Source organism: Falco biarmicus, chromosome 5 (assembly GCF_023638135.1).
Source record: "Falco biarmicus isolate bFalBia1 chromosome 5, bFalBia1.pri, whole genome shotgun sequence".
Classification (NCBI taxonomy): Eukaryota; Metazoa; Chordata; class Aves; order Falconiformes; family Falconidae; genus Falco; species Falco biarmicus.
The window spans coordinates 89,371,446-89,387,416 of record NC_079292.1 but is presented as its reverse complement, the minus strand read 5'-3'; the positions used below and the strand labels follow the sequence as shown (position 1 = coordinate 89,387,416).

Sequence of the window (15,971 nt, the reverse complement as noted above, 5' to 3'; positions counted from 1 at the left end):
TTGAATTGCAAGTTTGATTTAGATTATAGTTCAATAGCTTGTCCAAATGCTGTGTTGGAAATCCCTGAGAGCAGAGGTTCTCAGTGCTTTGTAGACTGCAGATACCACAAGGTCAGGCTTTTTCCTTGGTATTGGCATGTCCCATCCTTGCAGATGGGATAGCTGCAAAAATACAGTAGAGCAAAAACTCAACAAGTTCTCAGGCAAAGCTGCTATTAAACTCCAGCCAAAAAGAGTTCAATGTACTTAAGTTATTTGTCATCTGAATTGACCTGCTCCTCTAAGCGAAGCGGCAAATCTGAATTTAAGAAATTTTGTACCAAGAAAGATAATGCGGGGTTCGAGAAGAACGGAATAAGATCAGTCGTGTAGTCTCTATGCAGGTTCTTTAGGGTAGCTTCAGAGAAATGATTGCACTTGCCTTAAAAACAACAAAACCCAGTATACTTGCCAGAACTGGTGCTGCAAAAGGAGGTGTTCTGATGGCATTAGGTGAACTTACGAGAGGAATGAGAATGGGGTCAAAGTGCCGATGCAAGGGTGGTGTTCTCCCGGATCAGCTGGTTCTTTGGCCACAGCAGTGTGGGCAGGCTGGAGCTGCATCCTCAGGGCCCTGCTCGGTGCCGGGAGGCAGCAGATGTCATTTGGTTTCCTTGATATTTTAGCCCCGCTTTTGTTGGGGTCGCAGCCCCATACTGCTCCCAGTGATGAGCAGAAAATAACACGGGGATGATAAAAACTTTCAAAAAAGCAAGGTAAACGGCAGATTTCCAGTAATAACAGATTTGAGCAGGAGCTCTAGAAAAAATACTGAAGTAGCAACATTTTCAAGCACAGAGCAGCTAATACCCAAAACAGTATTTTAAAGTACGGGTTTATCACCAGTATTCAGCTTTGACACTTGAGGATTCATGTTTCTTCAGTTTATTTTTCCACTTAAAATGGAAATCTATGAACTTTGGATAATATTATGAATATATGAATTCTGAATTATTCCTACATGAATTTGAGGATTAGTATTTGTACAAGTGCTGTGAGTATTGAGGCTTTCTAGAAGGACTGGCTAGGTCCGCTTAGACCCGAATGGAGTGTTACAGGATAGATTGGGGGGGCTGCAGGTAACGTAGCAACTTAGGTTTATTCTAGACTGGAGTTTGTGTTCATAAGTGCTGAAACGCGGTCTCAAATGGTGTCATGAGAGGCTTGTAAGCAGGTGAGAGTCTGCTGCATCTTGCACTCCCAGCAATAAAGAAACTTAATGTAACTTAATGGAGAAAAAAAATCAAGTAGACTACTGATCCCTTCTAGCCTTAGAGTTAAAGCTTGTGTTAAAGAAAAGCAATAGGCTCTTAGAAATGAGCCCAGATCATTTAAGATTGGGTGCAAAACGCCCTTGCTGAACCTATGGCGTGCTTTGGATGGGTTTCTGTACAGCCCTTGCTATCTGGAGGTCTTACGTAAAAAGCTGTCTATTCTCATTTCTTCCCCAGATGACCTCCTGAAGCTCCCAAAGTCATCACTCTCCTTCCGTGAGGTGACTGTTCGCATCCTTTTCACTGAATGTTGCTTCCTCAAAAGACAGCCAGCCGCTCCTGTTTCTGAAACAAACAGGACCTGTCTTGTCTCAGCTCAGTCCCACCTTCTGTGAGGCAGTAGATTCTCTTGAAAGGGTGCCAGGAGATTGTCATTCGTTGGCAACGTGTTGCCCTTAATCCTCCCACAGTTGTGGCTGCAAGATGCCTATTTCTCATTCTGATACACATTGAAGCTATATTAGATCTGGAGCCTAAAAGACACGACTATTTTTTCCTCCATTAATGTCTTCGGAAAGAATGGTTGCATCATTGTGTTGTCCATTTAAATTGCCCAGCAGACCAATTCCCTTTGCCTTTCCCTGTGCGTTTAAAGGAGATGTCACCTCTTCTTGGCCTCGCTCAAGGAGAGTGCTGTGAGAGATTGGTCTTGGGTTCCTGGGTCCATGGGAAAGTGATGCTTGAGTGAGCCAAAGAACCAGATCCCTAAAACCCATGGAGCAACTGTTGGAGCTGCTTGCTTGCTGAAGCAGTGCCTGAAGCAGCACCGCTGTGATCAGCTTTCTCCTTGAGACTGATTGCAAGTGGGTATGTGAAGGGGATCCTTCCAGTGCTCTGAAGGAAACGGTTACCAGGCTGTGATAAGGAACAGGCTTGGCTGGTTCTTTGCTAACTCCCAAGCTGCTCTCTTTCTCTAGGAAATAATAATTCTGACAGTCTTGCTTTGGAGGCTGCCTTGCCGAATATCACCGTGGTTTCCTCTTGCTGGTTGGCAAAGAAGAAAATGTAAAGCAACCTTTAGCTGTAAGGGCATGTGTGTCACCCAAGGTTGCTGTTATGGGGGGGAAACCCAAGGAGCTGAACCTGCATGTGGGGCTCTTCATGGATGATGAGCTAACTCTGTTTGTTCTACCTCCCCTCCAGAACTGTCAAGTAACCCATCTCTGGCTTCGATCCTCATCCCTGCTCATGCCCGGAACCAAGCAGCTGCTTCAACCCCTACAAACGCTACAGCGGCCTCAGGTGAGAACATGCAACTGCCTCCCTCCCCACCCTTGCTCCCCCTGCCCAGGCACCTTCCCTCAGCTAAAGCCCACGATGCTGCCTCGGCCCTTGGGGTAAGTGGGGGAGGAAGGGTTCGTTCCAGCATCACCTGAAACTCGGTCTTGGCAGGTGGTCATTTGGGTGCCAGCTGTGGTCACCAGTGCAAATCCTAACCCAGAGGGCACTTGAACTCTGCATTTGACTGTTTAGTTTGTTGGGGCTTCTCACTCAGAGTTCCACCATTAAAAAAAAAAAATAAATCATTATTGCACCTAGTCTTTAGCAAGCCTTGTGGTTTGGTTTGCACCAAATTTCTGCGCTGTCAGCCAGTCTGAAATTGATGCTGACTTGGAGCATGAGTTTGTGATGCCTAGGAAGAGAGGAAGCGGCTGGCTTAGTGCATGTGGCCTCTGTGGAGCGTGGATGGAAAGGATTTTTTCCTCCAAGGCTTTAGCACTTAAAAGTTTCGTTAGGGCGTTCAGTCAGCGTGCTCACTGCCTCATCTCAGTAGTTGTAGTTGCTTCTTACTGAGTTTGCTTGTGTTGTCTTTGGGCACAAAGCAGATGCTTTTGGGTTTTGGCCAGCACAGAGTGAATTTCTTTTTTGCCGTTCCCGCTCGCTCTCGAGTTTCTATCAGAAACCTTTTAAAAGCTTACTGTTGGCCTGCAACCCCTCCACGTTGCATTCTGTTTCCAATGAAAGCTTAAAAGCCTGGTCATATCAGTTGGGAGACTCCCAAAGAAAACCCGAGGTGCTGCAGGATGTGGCAGAGGTGACCGAGTACGTGGTACTCTGCCCTGAGTCAGCCCTGAGTCAGCGCGCCAGCTGGCTGTCTCAGGGCTTGGGCGACCGAAGGCAAACCACAAAATGGGTGTGCTTCTATACATCTGCCTGCAAGTCAGCCCCACGTGACAAGGGCTGTGATCCCCTTTTGAGGTGCAGGACGCTTACTCCACGTAGGAGAGCTGTTAAGGGGAAGCCCAAATTAAAAAGGTATTCTTGAAACGTGCAGGAAAGCATATCCAGGTTGACGTGCTGGACAGTTACCTGCTATCTGATGCGCTTGGTCCAGCCAGCGCTGTGTGGAAAGCGTTTTCATACTTCAGGACAGATAAGATGCACCCAAGGTTGAAAGATGAGGCTTCTCTCTGAAAATACAGTAGCAGTAGATAAAAGATAGAATCTGTACAATTTATCTGCTGTGAACTTAAGAGGAAGCAAAATTGCTATTTTCAGTTTTAGTATGTTTGTTTCATACACTTGGCAGTATTTTGCAAATAGTCATGTTTTCTGTTTCCCTTTTATGTGCATCTGTTGCTCAACAATGAGTGAAGGGGAAAAAAAAGGAGATTAAGTAGTAAAAGTGATCGAAAAACTACAAAATGCAAACATGCTAAATTATTTTAAGCCCTGCTGAAAAACATTGTTTCACTTAATGTTGTTTTCAAGCCTTTTAAGGAGTTCTCTTTGCCAAGATACATCTTGAGAAATTAACGGGGTTAAGAAATCTGTTGTCACCCAGCACTTCCCAAGAGTTCATGGAGGGGGAAATGCATTAGGCTGAGTCCTAAATGTGGAGTATTAAAAAAAAAAACCTAAAAAAACCCAAAAAACAAGCAAAAAAAAAAAAAAAGACAAAAAAACCCCAACCCCACCTTCTTGATATCAACATTTTTAAACCTTCTGTTCGCAGGCACTGCACTGAGTTGGGATAGGACCTCTTATTCATAGTTCAGAAACCAAAAAAATGGCCTTGCAGCTTGGAAACAAATGGAGAAATTAAGTTCATTATTTGGCAACTTGCAGCTTTAGGTTTCTGCAGCACAGCTGGCTGGTAGTTTCTTACTCATGTGAGGCGCTCACAGCAGGCGCTGGGTATCTCGTCAGAGCTGTGATTTTTAGGATTAGGCGCTGCATGAGGTTGTTAATCTGTTGTGCTTTGCATGCTGATGTTACGCTTAGCCAGAAATGTTTGTAGAAGGGGTCCCTTCTGCTGAAGTAGCATGGGAACAGCACTCCCACCTAACCCAGGGCATCCCGACAGGCAGGAGGCTTTTCTACAAAACGTTTGCTTGTGTGACTAAGCAGTACAGGTTCAGAAACTGCTTTTGTGAGTGGTGGTGGTGGTGCAAGGAAACGGAGCTCTCAAGGCAATTCAAAGGGCAAAGCGAGTTAGGTGTAGCTGTAATTCACATCGTTAGTGTGTAACTTGTGGCTCCCTCTAGCAAGCAGAACTGACACGGAGGTTCAGTCGCCCGCTGTGAGGTCCGGCGTAGCTGCCTGCTCCGTAAGCTTGAGGCACAGGCGCGTGTACATCGAAAATGGTGTGCTCGTTCCTTGCTGTAGCTAATCCAGGTGGGTGGTGGTTACCTGCTTGCAGAGTCGCTCCATTTTCCTAGCTGTCACATTGGTACGCAGCCATGTCAGGTTGTTTGATAAGGTGTAAAGCGCTGCTCTTTATCGTGCACCAAGGCAAGGTCATAGTTAGAGAATAACTAGAAAAATTAGTTCTGCCTGAAGTCTAGGGAAGTTGTGTTTGTCAGGAGACTTGTGCTGACCAATATGACCCACATCTGCATTTTTAAAACTTACTCAAAACAAGTAATTTTTGTTAACTGATAGATTGACCATGGTGATTTCAACAGCCCAATGCAACAGTAATCCTGGGATCACGATCTTAAATGGAGGGGAATTATTGTAGGTGACTTGAGTGTTCAAAAAAGTATTTGTCGTAAATTTCATCTTCTCTTGAGATGTAAAGCTGGGCTCACTGTACTAGTGGAACCTGGCTTTGCAGTGGGAGTGTGAAGCCTTGGTGCACCAGTGTTAGTAAATTCACCTAAACGTTTATGAGAAATTTCCTGTGATGTTAGTGGCATGTCTAAAGCAAAGTAGAGGAAAAGGAAGACGTGAGTTACTGGCCTATGCTTGAAAAGTGCTAGCTTTCTGTGAATTATACTGGCCATTGATTGAAAATGCCGGTACAGTCTTATCTGGGTAGATCCTGACGTGATATAGCTGGAGGAGGGGGAGGGTGGTTTCATAGCAGCTACAGCATCTGAGCGGGGAGCACGCACACCAAGCTGAATGCGTACCTGCTTGTTGTGACGGCATGTTTCTCTTCCCGGATCAGCCAGCAGCAGCAGCTACCTCTGTTAGTCAGCATTAAGATGGGAAGAGCATAATGGCCATCTGCAGGGGAGTTGTGCCAGCAGGGATGCTGGGGTCGTCGTCTTAGGCATCCCGCTGCGTTGATCCCATGTAATCCCAAATGCGATGGTGTGCCTGAACTTACAGCAACAAAACAGATTAGAGCTGGTGTTACCTACCAGTGTGTGGCGGTTGAAAAAGACAACAGTGCTCCATAAAAAAAGATTTAGTGCATTTATGGTATTCCCACTGAAGGAATTTTGGAAAACTTTAATTCCTTAACCAGAAGAGGGGCAAGCAATTTGCTTAGGCGTCTGCAAGCTCAGCACAGGGATGTGTCCACGACAGGGAAGTAAAACTTGTGTGTTTCAGGCTCTGAGCCCTGGATTTCTACATCCGTAGGCAAGCACGACAGGGAAACTGGGCTTTTCTCCTCCTTCCGCTTGGCCCCTCAGCTGTCCTGTGAGGACTCCCAGGCTGGTGGTAGTTTTGTGTCTGTATCCTTGCAGATGAGCAGCACGGTCCGTCAGCATTACAAATCCAGCCAGCTAATGCTGTCATTAGCGCTAATGGGCTTTCTCAGACTGAGCTGGCGCCTCTGTCTCTCCGAACTGTAGCCTCATCTTTCCTTTCCGGGAGGTTTCTAAGGAGTGTCACGCACCCTCCAAGAAAGCGGAGGCATTCCTCAGAGGGGAAAGCTGAACCGGAGGAGGTGCTCTACACTGATGAGAGATACTTTTTCCCTCTGGAAGGACTCTTGGAAGTGGCTGATGCTTAAACCCTAATGGGGTTTCTTTGCCCGCCCAGGCAGAGGTGTCAGGTGGGTGATGTAGGACAAAGAGGCCGCCCTGACCTCAAGCCGCAGCCTGCGAAGTCATCTCTGCTGCACCAGAAAGCTGCAAGTCAGCTCCTGGCTCCCCGCTCCAGCAGGGCTTCCAGGGACCCAGGCCACCGCCTCACAAAGCACCACTTCCAGCAGCGTTGCCCAAGGCCTCGCTTTTCTTTCCAGGTGCCCAAATACTCATTTCTCGCAGTGAGGAGGAGTAAATGAATGTCCGGAGACCCTCACGCTCCACTTGTGCTCTTTTCCTCACGCTCCAGCAAAGAGACACTGGAACAAGCCCCCGTTTGTTCCCCAAACATCTTGTCGATGCAGAGTCAAAGAACTATCTGGAATGTCAATATAACTGCATTATCTTGCAGGTTTGGAGCCAGTACAGCCTTGGGCAGGCTCTGCTCTCTGTCCCAGCCTGGGTGGACTCCTGTACGTTGTTGCGAAAGGCCCCATGCAGATGTCTTGGGCTGTGTCACCTGGTTTATTTCCTTTTTAACATGTGGTGCATATTACTTCTCAGGAACTCCCCCATTAGAGTGATGATAGAAAAGGAACATATGTTACATGAAGTAGCTCCATCCCCTCCTTTTTTTTTTTTTTTTTTTTTCCCCTTTATCTTTGCTCAGTAGCAATGTAATGATAACGATTTCAGCCTCTGCTGTCTTCAGGAACAGGAGATCAAAAGGCACGTTTCATTTCAGCAAATGAATACAAGCACGCTGTGTACACACACAGGGAGATCCTCTGCCAGCAGCACGAGCTCCAGCTGGACCGCTCGCATCAGCCGCGGCAGATGTTGCGTTAACTGGAGTTTATCCATACCTGAAAATTAATCTAGACCAGGCGCAGTGAGAGTTTAGAGTGTGGAAACTATTAGCGCTCTGGCTGGGTCACTTTTGATTTCCGTGGTCATTGTTGGTCTGCATGCATATGGAATTTGGGAATTGCTCCTTCAGGGAAATTCTCCACGTAGGAGGGCCTCTCCTGTGCGCAAGGCTAGCTTTCCATCTAACGCCGCTACTGTCGCCATGCTGCCTTGGTGCCTTGACTGCATGAGCTTCTTTTTGTCATAGTGGTCATTCCTTCGTTGGGGGGGGTGCAAATAGTTTGAGGTGAGGGGAAAGGAAATGGGAAACTCCCAGAGCAGTTATCTGGCATCCTCTGCCCACAGGAGGATTTCTCTTGCTTCCCACACACTCCTCGCAGCATTTCCTTTTCAAACAGGCATCATCCTCTCTTCCCACTTGTCCCTTGTATTCCTGGATGCTGCCGTTTGTTTCATTTCCTAAATTTGTTGCCGTTGTCTCTGTACATTACTTAATGTGTCAGTCGGGAAGTGCTGCCCATCTCTAGGCTCTCATTCATTGCTTTGCCTTTGCTCCCGGCTGCGATTCCAGCTCGGGCGGTCAGCGTGGCAGGAGGAGGGTTCTGAACAGGTGACGGCAGAGCATTGCCCGGCTGCGCTGCCTTGCCAGCTCTTCTGTGCTGGAGAAGCATCACTGCATCCCCGCCGCCCACCAGTCCTATTCTGTCGTATCTATTATTTATGCTAGTCACACTGGCCTTCAGCCTGAGGTCAGTAAATCTGTTCTTTTTGTGAGCCTTCTTCCCCGTGTCTTTTTGAATGCAGTGTTTGCCCAGTCTGCCCTCTTCTGTACTGAGGTAATAAGTGTTGTCTTTTTTTTTTCCCACCCCCACCCCGTTGCAGTGTTGATAGCTTTGCAGTTTACTGAAATGAAGCAGGAGAAATGCGTGAGGGTCTCTTGTAGACCGCAGGGTGGTTCCAGATAAAGTTAATACACTTTTTTTCCCCTACAAACTCGTCTAATACAAAGAACAAATTTCTTTAGAGAAAATACCTGATGCATGTTGGCTCTATGAAAACACCATTACAGTAGATTCCCTTTTGGTATTTCTTTGCAAACCCTGTGTTTTCTCGGCATGCCCCTTGACACGTGCCTGCGATCCTCTGACTTGTCTCTCTGGAAGCGCTGCCCCTCCCAGAGAAGAGAAGGTGCTGGAGACCATTTACTGCGGAGGCGCGATCCTCTAGCAGTGCCACATGCTTGTGTCAGCCTGGCTACTGGCTTCGGGCCTTGGAGTTAATCTGCTCGAGCACTTGGGAGGGTGGCAGATCCAGCTTTGGTTGAGCAGCACAGAGTAAAGCAGTAGACCTGAAAGCCATTTTCTGAGGCAACAAGTGCGCGAATTGCATGTTAACGGGCGAGCTGTTCCGGCCGGGGAAGCGGGCTGGTCGTGCTCGCTCTCTGTGCCCACTCGCACAATTAACAGGCAGCTTTGTCACAGGAAGGCCTAACGATACGAGGCTCGGGCACCAACATGAAACCTTGCAGTGGCCGCGCATACCGGCGGTGCTGGCGTGCCTCGCTCCGCGGTTACACTTACCAGAATGAAACCTGGGCGACTTACCACGGCGTGGGCAGTGTTGCATCCTGCGAAATCTGCTAGAGCCCAGCTGGGTGTTTGCGTGGCAGCCTGCACCTGCCCTGGGCCTGCTAAAAGACCATCTTCCCGTCCTCTCCCCAGACCGCACTGTTCCACCTGCACCCCTGACGTCAGGACAGCATCCTGACCACACGGCCTCTCGGTGGGAGATGTGGGTTTCCCCGTGCGGGAATGTCATAGCTGTTGTTCCAATGTTGTCTGTATTTTGGAGGTAATACTGGTTGTTTTTTTTTTCTCTCTTCCTTTCCTCTCGCCTGTCGTTTGCAGATGTTAACGCAGGAGAACGAGTTCAGACCAATAGTGTAGCTACAGCATCAGCCTCCAACTCCACCTGAACCAGTACCAAGCAGCCAGCTGCACAGGAAAAATCACCAGTAATTTGAGTCTTGCTCAGCAACACTGGTCACATTTGGAAAGAAAATTAAAAAGAGGAAAAAAAAAAAAAAAAAAAACCAAACCAACAAACCAACCAACCTGTTCATTTTAGTGTTCAATTTTTTATTATTATTATTGTTGTTCTTATTTAACCTTGTAAAATATCTATAAATACAAACCAGTTTCATTGTATTCTCACTCTGCAGGGTGTCCGGGGCAGGGGACTAGGTGGGGGGAGGAGGGAAAGCGGAGCAATACAACACACCAATGTCTCTCCCCTCGACAATCTCTTCATGTTGGAAGTTTGCTGTTGTGTACTTCAGAACCAGGACTCTTGCCTCATGCCCCCTCCCACAACAGAAAGAAGGAAAAAACAAAACAAACAAAAAAAAAACAAAAAAAAAAAACCCCAAACCTCATTCTCTGCTGAAGTTCTTTTTTTTAAACCTCTTTTTTTATTTTCTTTTTAAGTGAAGTTTCGGACTTTGATGTAGTGCACAGCTTGAATTTGGTCGGGAGCTTAGCAGGGGTCATTCAACAGAGCTCAGCGTTGCTTGTCAGCAAACCCATATCCCAGGTTGTCCGAGGAGCTGCCCCGGCTCGGTGTGGGGAGCGGGCGACGCGGTGGGAGCAGAGGGTGGGGGTGGGGGGGTGGGGAGGGTTTTCCGTGTGTCTAAGGCTTGAACCGCTAGTGGAAGCCTTCCATTTGAAAAACCAGTGCTAGCAATGAAGAAACCTGCAGCTTCGTGATGGGAAAAGTCTTCCCCCTGTGGGTTCTATATAATATAATACACACACATGCACCAACACAAGCTTTACCAAGCAGCTCCTTTGCCCGGCGCAGCTCCTGCCGCGTGTCGCGGGCCGGAGCGGGGCAAAGCGGCCGGCGGAGGCGACCGGCCAGCTCCCGTCTTCAGCAGAGAAGAGCAGATGAACAAAACCCTCAGAGGGGGCAGGGACCCAGCCGGAGATGTTAAGGCTCTTTTTGGAAAGTGGCCACTGTGAAAGCTTATTGGTTTTTTAGGGTTTCTCTCCACCCCTTCCCCCCCCACCCCCTGCCACAATCTCCCCCTCCCCGCTCTCGATTTGAACAGGCTTCCCTTTCCCAAGGTGCGTACAGGAAAAGGACACCAGGGTTTATAATGTGAACTGTAACAGTCTACTGGTTTATTTTGTAATATTTTTTTAACTGCAGATTTAACTTGCAGGATGCCACATTCTCCGATAGTTCTGATTTTAAATCCACAGCTAGCATCTGTATTTAATTTCATCTTTTTTAACCTCTTGCTTTTTTTGATCTCTATTTATTGATGCGTGTTGCCACGTTGCCATTATGTTTTTACATTGGTAGAATATTAAAATACAGATCCGAGTGCTCTCGACAGTAATTTGTACCTGCTGACTGTTAGGAAAGCTGGCTATATATGAGTGTGTGTGTATATATATTATATAAATATATACATGTATACATAGATACAATACTGCTTTTTTTTTTATTTTGTCTACGATCTCGAAACAGTCTGACTGAAGTGTGAGGTGAATGCTTGTTCTAGTCCATCTGTTCAGGGTCCGGGTTTCCTCCCTGCGACGGCGTGTGGCGCAAGCATCCACATCTCTTTTCCTGAAGTCCAAGCAATATTCCTCGGGAAAGGGTGAGGTGAGCGGCCGGACACAGCCGCGGCGTAGAAACGAGACTTTGGGGAGACCCCATCTTGTCGTAGGCTTGCGGTTGGTGTCCGCTCCAGCCTTACCCTCCTCCGGAGAAACTGTAGTCGCCTTTGGTGCTTATCGAGCTGTTGTTCAACCTGCAGATCTCTGAGGCGAGCGGTTGCGTTTCGGGAAGGCGCGGACCTTCGCTTGGCCGGGGGGTAGCGGCCTCGGCAAGCTTGGCCACTGCGGGGGTGACGGGGCTTTTGCTCGCGAGCTCGGTGCGTTTCTTCTTGTACCTTTTATGCTGTTGACGCAGGAATTCTTGGAAACTATCTTTTAGCAGCCCTGGAACTGATAAAAGCCCTGCCCTCTTCCCTCCTGCCTGACCCACAGCGGGGTTGGGGAGGCAGGAGATGTTTCAAGAGTGACCACCTACCATGAAACTGGTAAACCCTCACGTTATGCCCCTCGGCGATTTGCTGGCGGGCACACACACCGACACACACACAAAAGGTTTTAAAGCTTTTAGCTGTTCAATTCTGTCTGACTGCAAAGGAAAGCACGGCCGTGTTTAGAAACGGGCTTTCCAAATCCTTACGTGCGACTTAATAGAAAGTGCTGAGGAGCATCTTGGTGCGAGGGCTCGGCTAGGCGGTGTCCCGCGAGGTAAGTGCCGCGGCTCAGCTGACCCAGTGATCCAAATAGACGCAGGAGACTCCAGAAGTAGGACAGCGGCAGGGCACGGATCGGTGTGCAGGTGAGACCGCTGAGGCGCTGGCCACAGGTGCTGTTATTCGGAGGCAGTAAAATAGTGAGTCTTTAAAAAAAAAAAAAAAGGTAATTAACAAATAATGAAGAAAAATTGCTGCTTGTGCCAGGAAATGTGGCTTTACTTCTTTTTCATTTTATCTTTTCGTTTAAGACTGGCGGAGGGGAGTTAACAACTTTTCTCTCTGGTTTTGTGACTGTGCTGGCGTCTGTGTGTGTCTCGTGTGTGTGTTAGGCTGGGGGGAGGGTCGGGGGCACCCCTCTGGTTTTATTTCTTTTTTTCAAGGATCATGGCAGGATCACACACTCTTTTATACAAGTTAGATCCAGGTCTTTGAATAACCTTTTTTGTAAATAAGAAAGAAAAAAAAAACACACAAAAAAAAAAATACAACAACAACAAAACAAAGCTCCTCACCAAATTCAAGCTTGTACATTATTATTTTTGGTTGTTTTTGAATTTTGAGTTTTATTGTTTTGTATGTAAATATGTGGACCCAGGAACTGTTATTAATGAGCAAAAAGTTACCGTTCAGGGCAGTGATTCTGTTTAATAATCAGACAAAATGTAGACGAGCTTTTTAAAGCCATATAGTTTTAACTCTGTACAGTAGGTACCGGCCTGTATTATTGTAACAATAACTCTAGCGATGTATAGTGTATCTATATAGTTTGGAGTGCCTTCGCTTCCGTGATTTTTTGAATTTTATTTCCCTCCTCCCCCCCAGCCCCCCCCTCCCCCCAACCTTCTTTATAAACGTCTCCCACCCCAAACCCGCATCTCTGCTCCTGAACCCGCTTTCTAACTCTTTGAGTGCTGTAAGGTTTCGGTGATACCCTGATAGTAGCGGAACGAAAGGAAACCGTCGCCACCGTCATCCATTTCATTGGAGCCGTGGCTTTGTTCTGGATGTCTCCAAGTTGCCCGCCCTGCCCTCTCCTCCTCCCGCTAGCAGCGACCGGTTTCGTTCGGACACTTGCCCCAGCAGCTCGTGGCGACTTGGCTCGTCTCTTTCCCCCTCGTTCCTGCGCCCAGGAGCTGGGAGGCAGCAGCTTCCAGGAGGCCTGGCCCTTCCATCCTCCCTGGCTGTGCCGGGGGCAGCAGAAGGGACCCCTGGGGAGGCAGACCCCGCCGCGTCCCGCAGGGATGCTGCGCTCGGAGCAGGGATGCTGCGCTCGGAGCCGTGCAGGGGCAGCGCTGTAGGAGACCGCGGTGGCTTTTTCTGCCAGGGGGACTTTCTGTTCCGTTTTCTTCTCCCTGTTCTTCCCTCCCCGAAGTCACTTTTGTTTTCTTGAGATAAGTTTAACATGACTCTTGATTTCTTGTGCCCAGCACGAAGGCCTTGTTTCTAAAACTAGATTGCTTGTGTTTTACTACCTTGTTAGTATTCCACATAAGATTGTCTTGAATGGGAAAACACTTAACTCTTTACCAAACCAAAGGTTGCTCTTTTATTTCGAAGCATCTCGTGTTCATTCCAGTGAAGCAGAGGCTGTGCTTTCTTTCTGGTGACACGACGGTCAGTGGTACCAGGCTGTCGGTGGCAGCCTGCTCAGAGCTGTCCCCCGTTTCTTTTACTCTTTGGGGCTTGTTTTTAAATCCGCTCTAGTCCTGCTCTGTCCTGTGCGTCCGCCCTGCCGTGGCGTGGGTCTCTGAGCCGGACTCAAGTGCAGTCTGTCTCCCCCGATGGACACCCGCTCAAGATGCTGGTGTTCTTTAATACTAAACTTACCTACCTTGCTGGGGGGTGGGGGGTGGGGGGGGTGGGGAATTGCCTGCAAAAGAAAATTGGCTGGTAGAAGATCCCCAGATACTTCGTCCCCTTATTTCGAAGCCAAGCTTAACCTAAAATAACGGCAGGTGCCTGCGACTCGCAACGTAAAATTTCCCCCCAGTTTTTAGTACTTGGAAAAGTAGAAGTCAAGCAGCCTGTCAGACTCGTACTCCTGTACTAGGAACCTCAGCCACCGCGGAGAAAAAGGAAAAGCCGATGAGGAAAAGCACAGTAGGGTATTCGGTCCGGGCTCTGCCTTTCGGAGACTGCAGCGGGTCCCCGGGGTGGCCGCTGGTTCCCACGGGGCTCTCAGCCGGTTCTGGTCGTAGTTGGCTTCGTTTTGCAACACTGCAATAACAGCAAAACGACAGGAAAGGAAAACAGTACCTAAGGGGTTAGCTCGAGAAAAGTAGCTTCCTTGTGTTGGTCTTTCTCAATTTATTTTTTAATATATATATATATATAAAATATATTTATATATATATAATTTGCTTGCCTGTAAAATTTGCGTTCATTAATGTGTTGCTGATGGATCACTTGGGCCTGTACACACCAATTAGCGTGACCACTTCCATCTTAAAAAACAGAAATCTAAAAATATATATATATATTAAGGACTGTGGGTTGTATACAAACTATTGCATACACTTGTGCAAATCTGTCTTGATTTAAAGGAAAAGCAAAACCTGTATAACATTATTACTACTTGAATGCCTCTGTGACTGATTTTTTTTTTTTTTTCATTTTAAATATAAACTTTTTTTGTGGAAAGTATGCTTAATGTTTTATTATTTCCCCCGCCCCATTCCCCTTGTAAATACATTTTGTTCTGTGTGACTCGGTTCGGAAATAGTTAACTGGTACTGTAATTTGCATTAAATAAAAAGTAGGTTAGCCTGGAAATGAAATTTAAAAAATACCAAGTGTGTGGTCTTTATTTCAAAAAAAAATTGCCCCTTTCTTTCCTCCTCCTCTCTCCCTTCTCCACCCCGTGTTCCTTGCCCTCATGCCTCTTTCCACTCCGCAAGAATAGGTGGACGTGAATCTTTGTAATAATAACTAAAAGAAAAACCACAAGAAATAAGCATGTTTTCTTAACTGAGCTGTGTTATTCCATGCTGTTTTTCAAGAGATGCCAGCTTGTCTATGATACCGTTTGATTTGATGGAGAGAGGAACCCTGGGACATAAATACTTCAAATTAAAACCAACTGATCTTCCTTTACCGTCCACCTATAGATACGAACTTAAGAACCTGTGTAAACTGCTGGCTTTGAATCCTGCACTCATGGTTGTTTGGGTTTTTTTTTTTTTTTAATATCATTTGATCCCATTAGTAATGTTATTTGGTGGTGATCTGTAAAGTTTGTCGAGACCACGTCCAGTGGACCGTTCCTCCAGCAAATCAGCACGTAGCTATCTCTGAGTTGGGTTTCTGGTACTGGATAATGTATGTATTAAACATGACATGTCTATTAGCGCAAAAGAAAAAAGAAAAAAAAAAATAAAAATCCTTTTTTGGGCTGGCTGACCTGGCCGAATCCATTCTGTCGCTATCCTAAAGGCTAGATGCGAGGTCATGTGACTGCTGCTTCAATAAAAACAAATTTATATTGCAAAGAGGCTCCTCTTGGTTTGTTCGTGTGCCACCAGCCGTGGTCGTCCCCATCAAACCTCCGCTGGGCTCCAGCCGCAGCCCCTGCTCCGGGAGCTGGGGAGGCGGCACCCAGGGCAGGGGGCACCCAGGGCAGGGGTGGCCGGCCGTGCCCGGGGCGCGGGGGCTGCCACCTCTGGACGGCTGCTCCGGGAACAGCCCCGGCGGAGCAGCGAGGCCGCCTGTGCCCGAGTTTGGCCGGGGCTGGAGAAGAGGGTGCCGGTACCGAGCGGGTCGGTGTGTCGAAGGACTGCGCGGGTGAGCTGGGGACCCTTGGTGCACCCACAGCGTGAGTGTTGCGTTAGGCTCCCCCCCACCCCTTGGCTCCCCCGGGCTGAGCCCTGGGGGGGCTGTTCCGGCCCTTCCTGGGCCCCCCGAAGCAGGTGCCACCCCCCCGCTCACCGGCGGGGACACGGGTCTCGCCCAGTTCAACCTCTGCGGCTTTCGCAGGCGCTGGGGACAGCGGGGCTGGGCAGCTGCGCCCCAGAAGCAGCGTGGGTCACCCCGGCTGCTGTCCCTTCGCCCAGCACTGGGCCCGCGGTGTCACCAGCCCCGTCGAGCTCATGCACCGAGACCTGGGCAGTCTGCTCCGCCGGGCCGGCCGCTGGCACCAAGGGTGGCCAGTTCCAGCTGCACAGACTTCGCTGCCTGCACCTCGCTCGGTGAGTTTATGGATTTAAAGTTTGCTGCTGTCGGGGGGGTCCATCACAGTCCTCAGTAATT

General features: G+C 48.1%; 1 protein-coding gene across 4 annotated transcripts in view; it reads left to right on the top strand.

Annotated features, from left to right (window-relative positions):
- The window catches only part of GSK3B (glycogen synthase kinase 3 beta), a 157,881-nt gene extending 142,667 nt beyond the window's left edge, over positions 1 to 15,214 (top strand). For 2 of the 4 annotated variants that reach the window (XM_056341507.1, XM_056341508.1), the window contains 2 exons: positions 2,457 to 2,555; positions 9,295 to 15,214. In XM_056341507.1, the coding sequence (XP_056197482.1) occupies positions 2,457 to 2,555; positions 9,295 to 9,362 (167 nt within the window). In that variant the 3' untranslated portion in view covers positions 9,363 to 15,214. The other 2 variants (XM_056341505.1, XM_056341506.1) reach the window with 2 other exon arrangements.
- Positions 15,215 to 15,971: the final 757 nt, after the last annotated feature.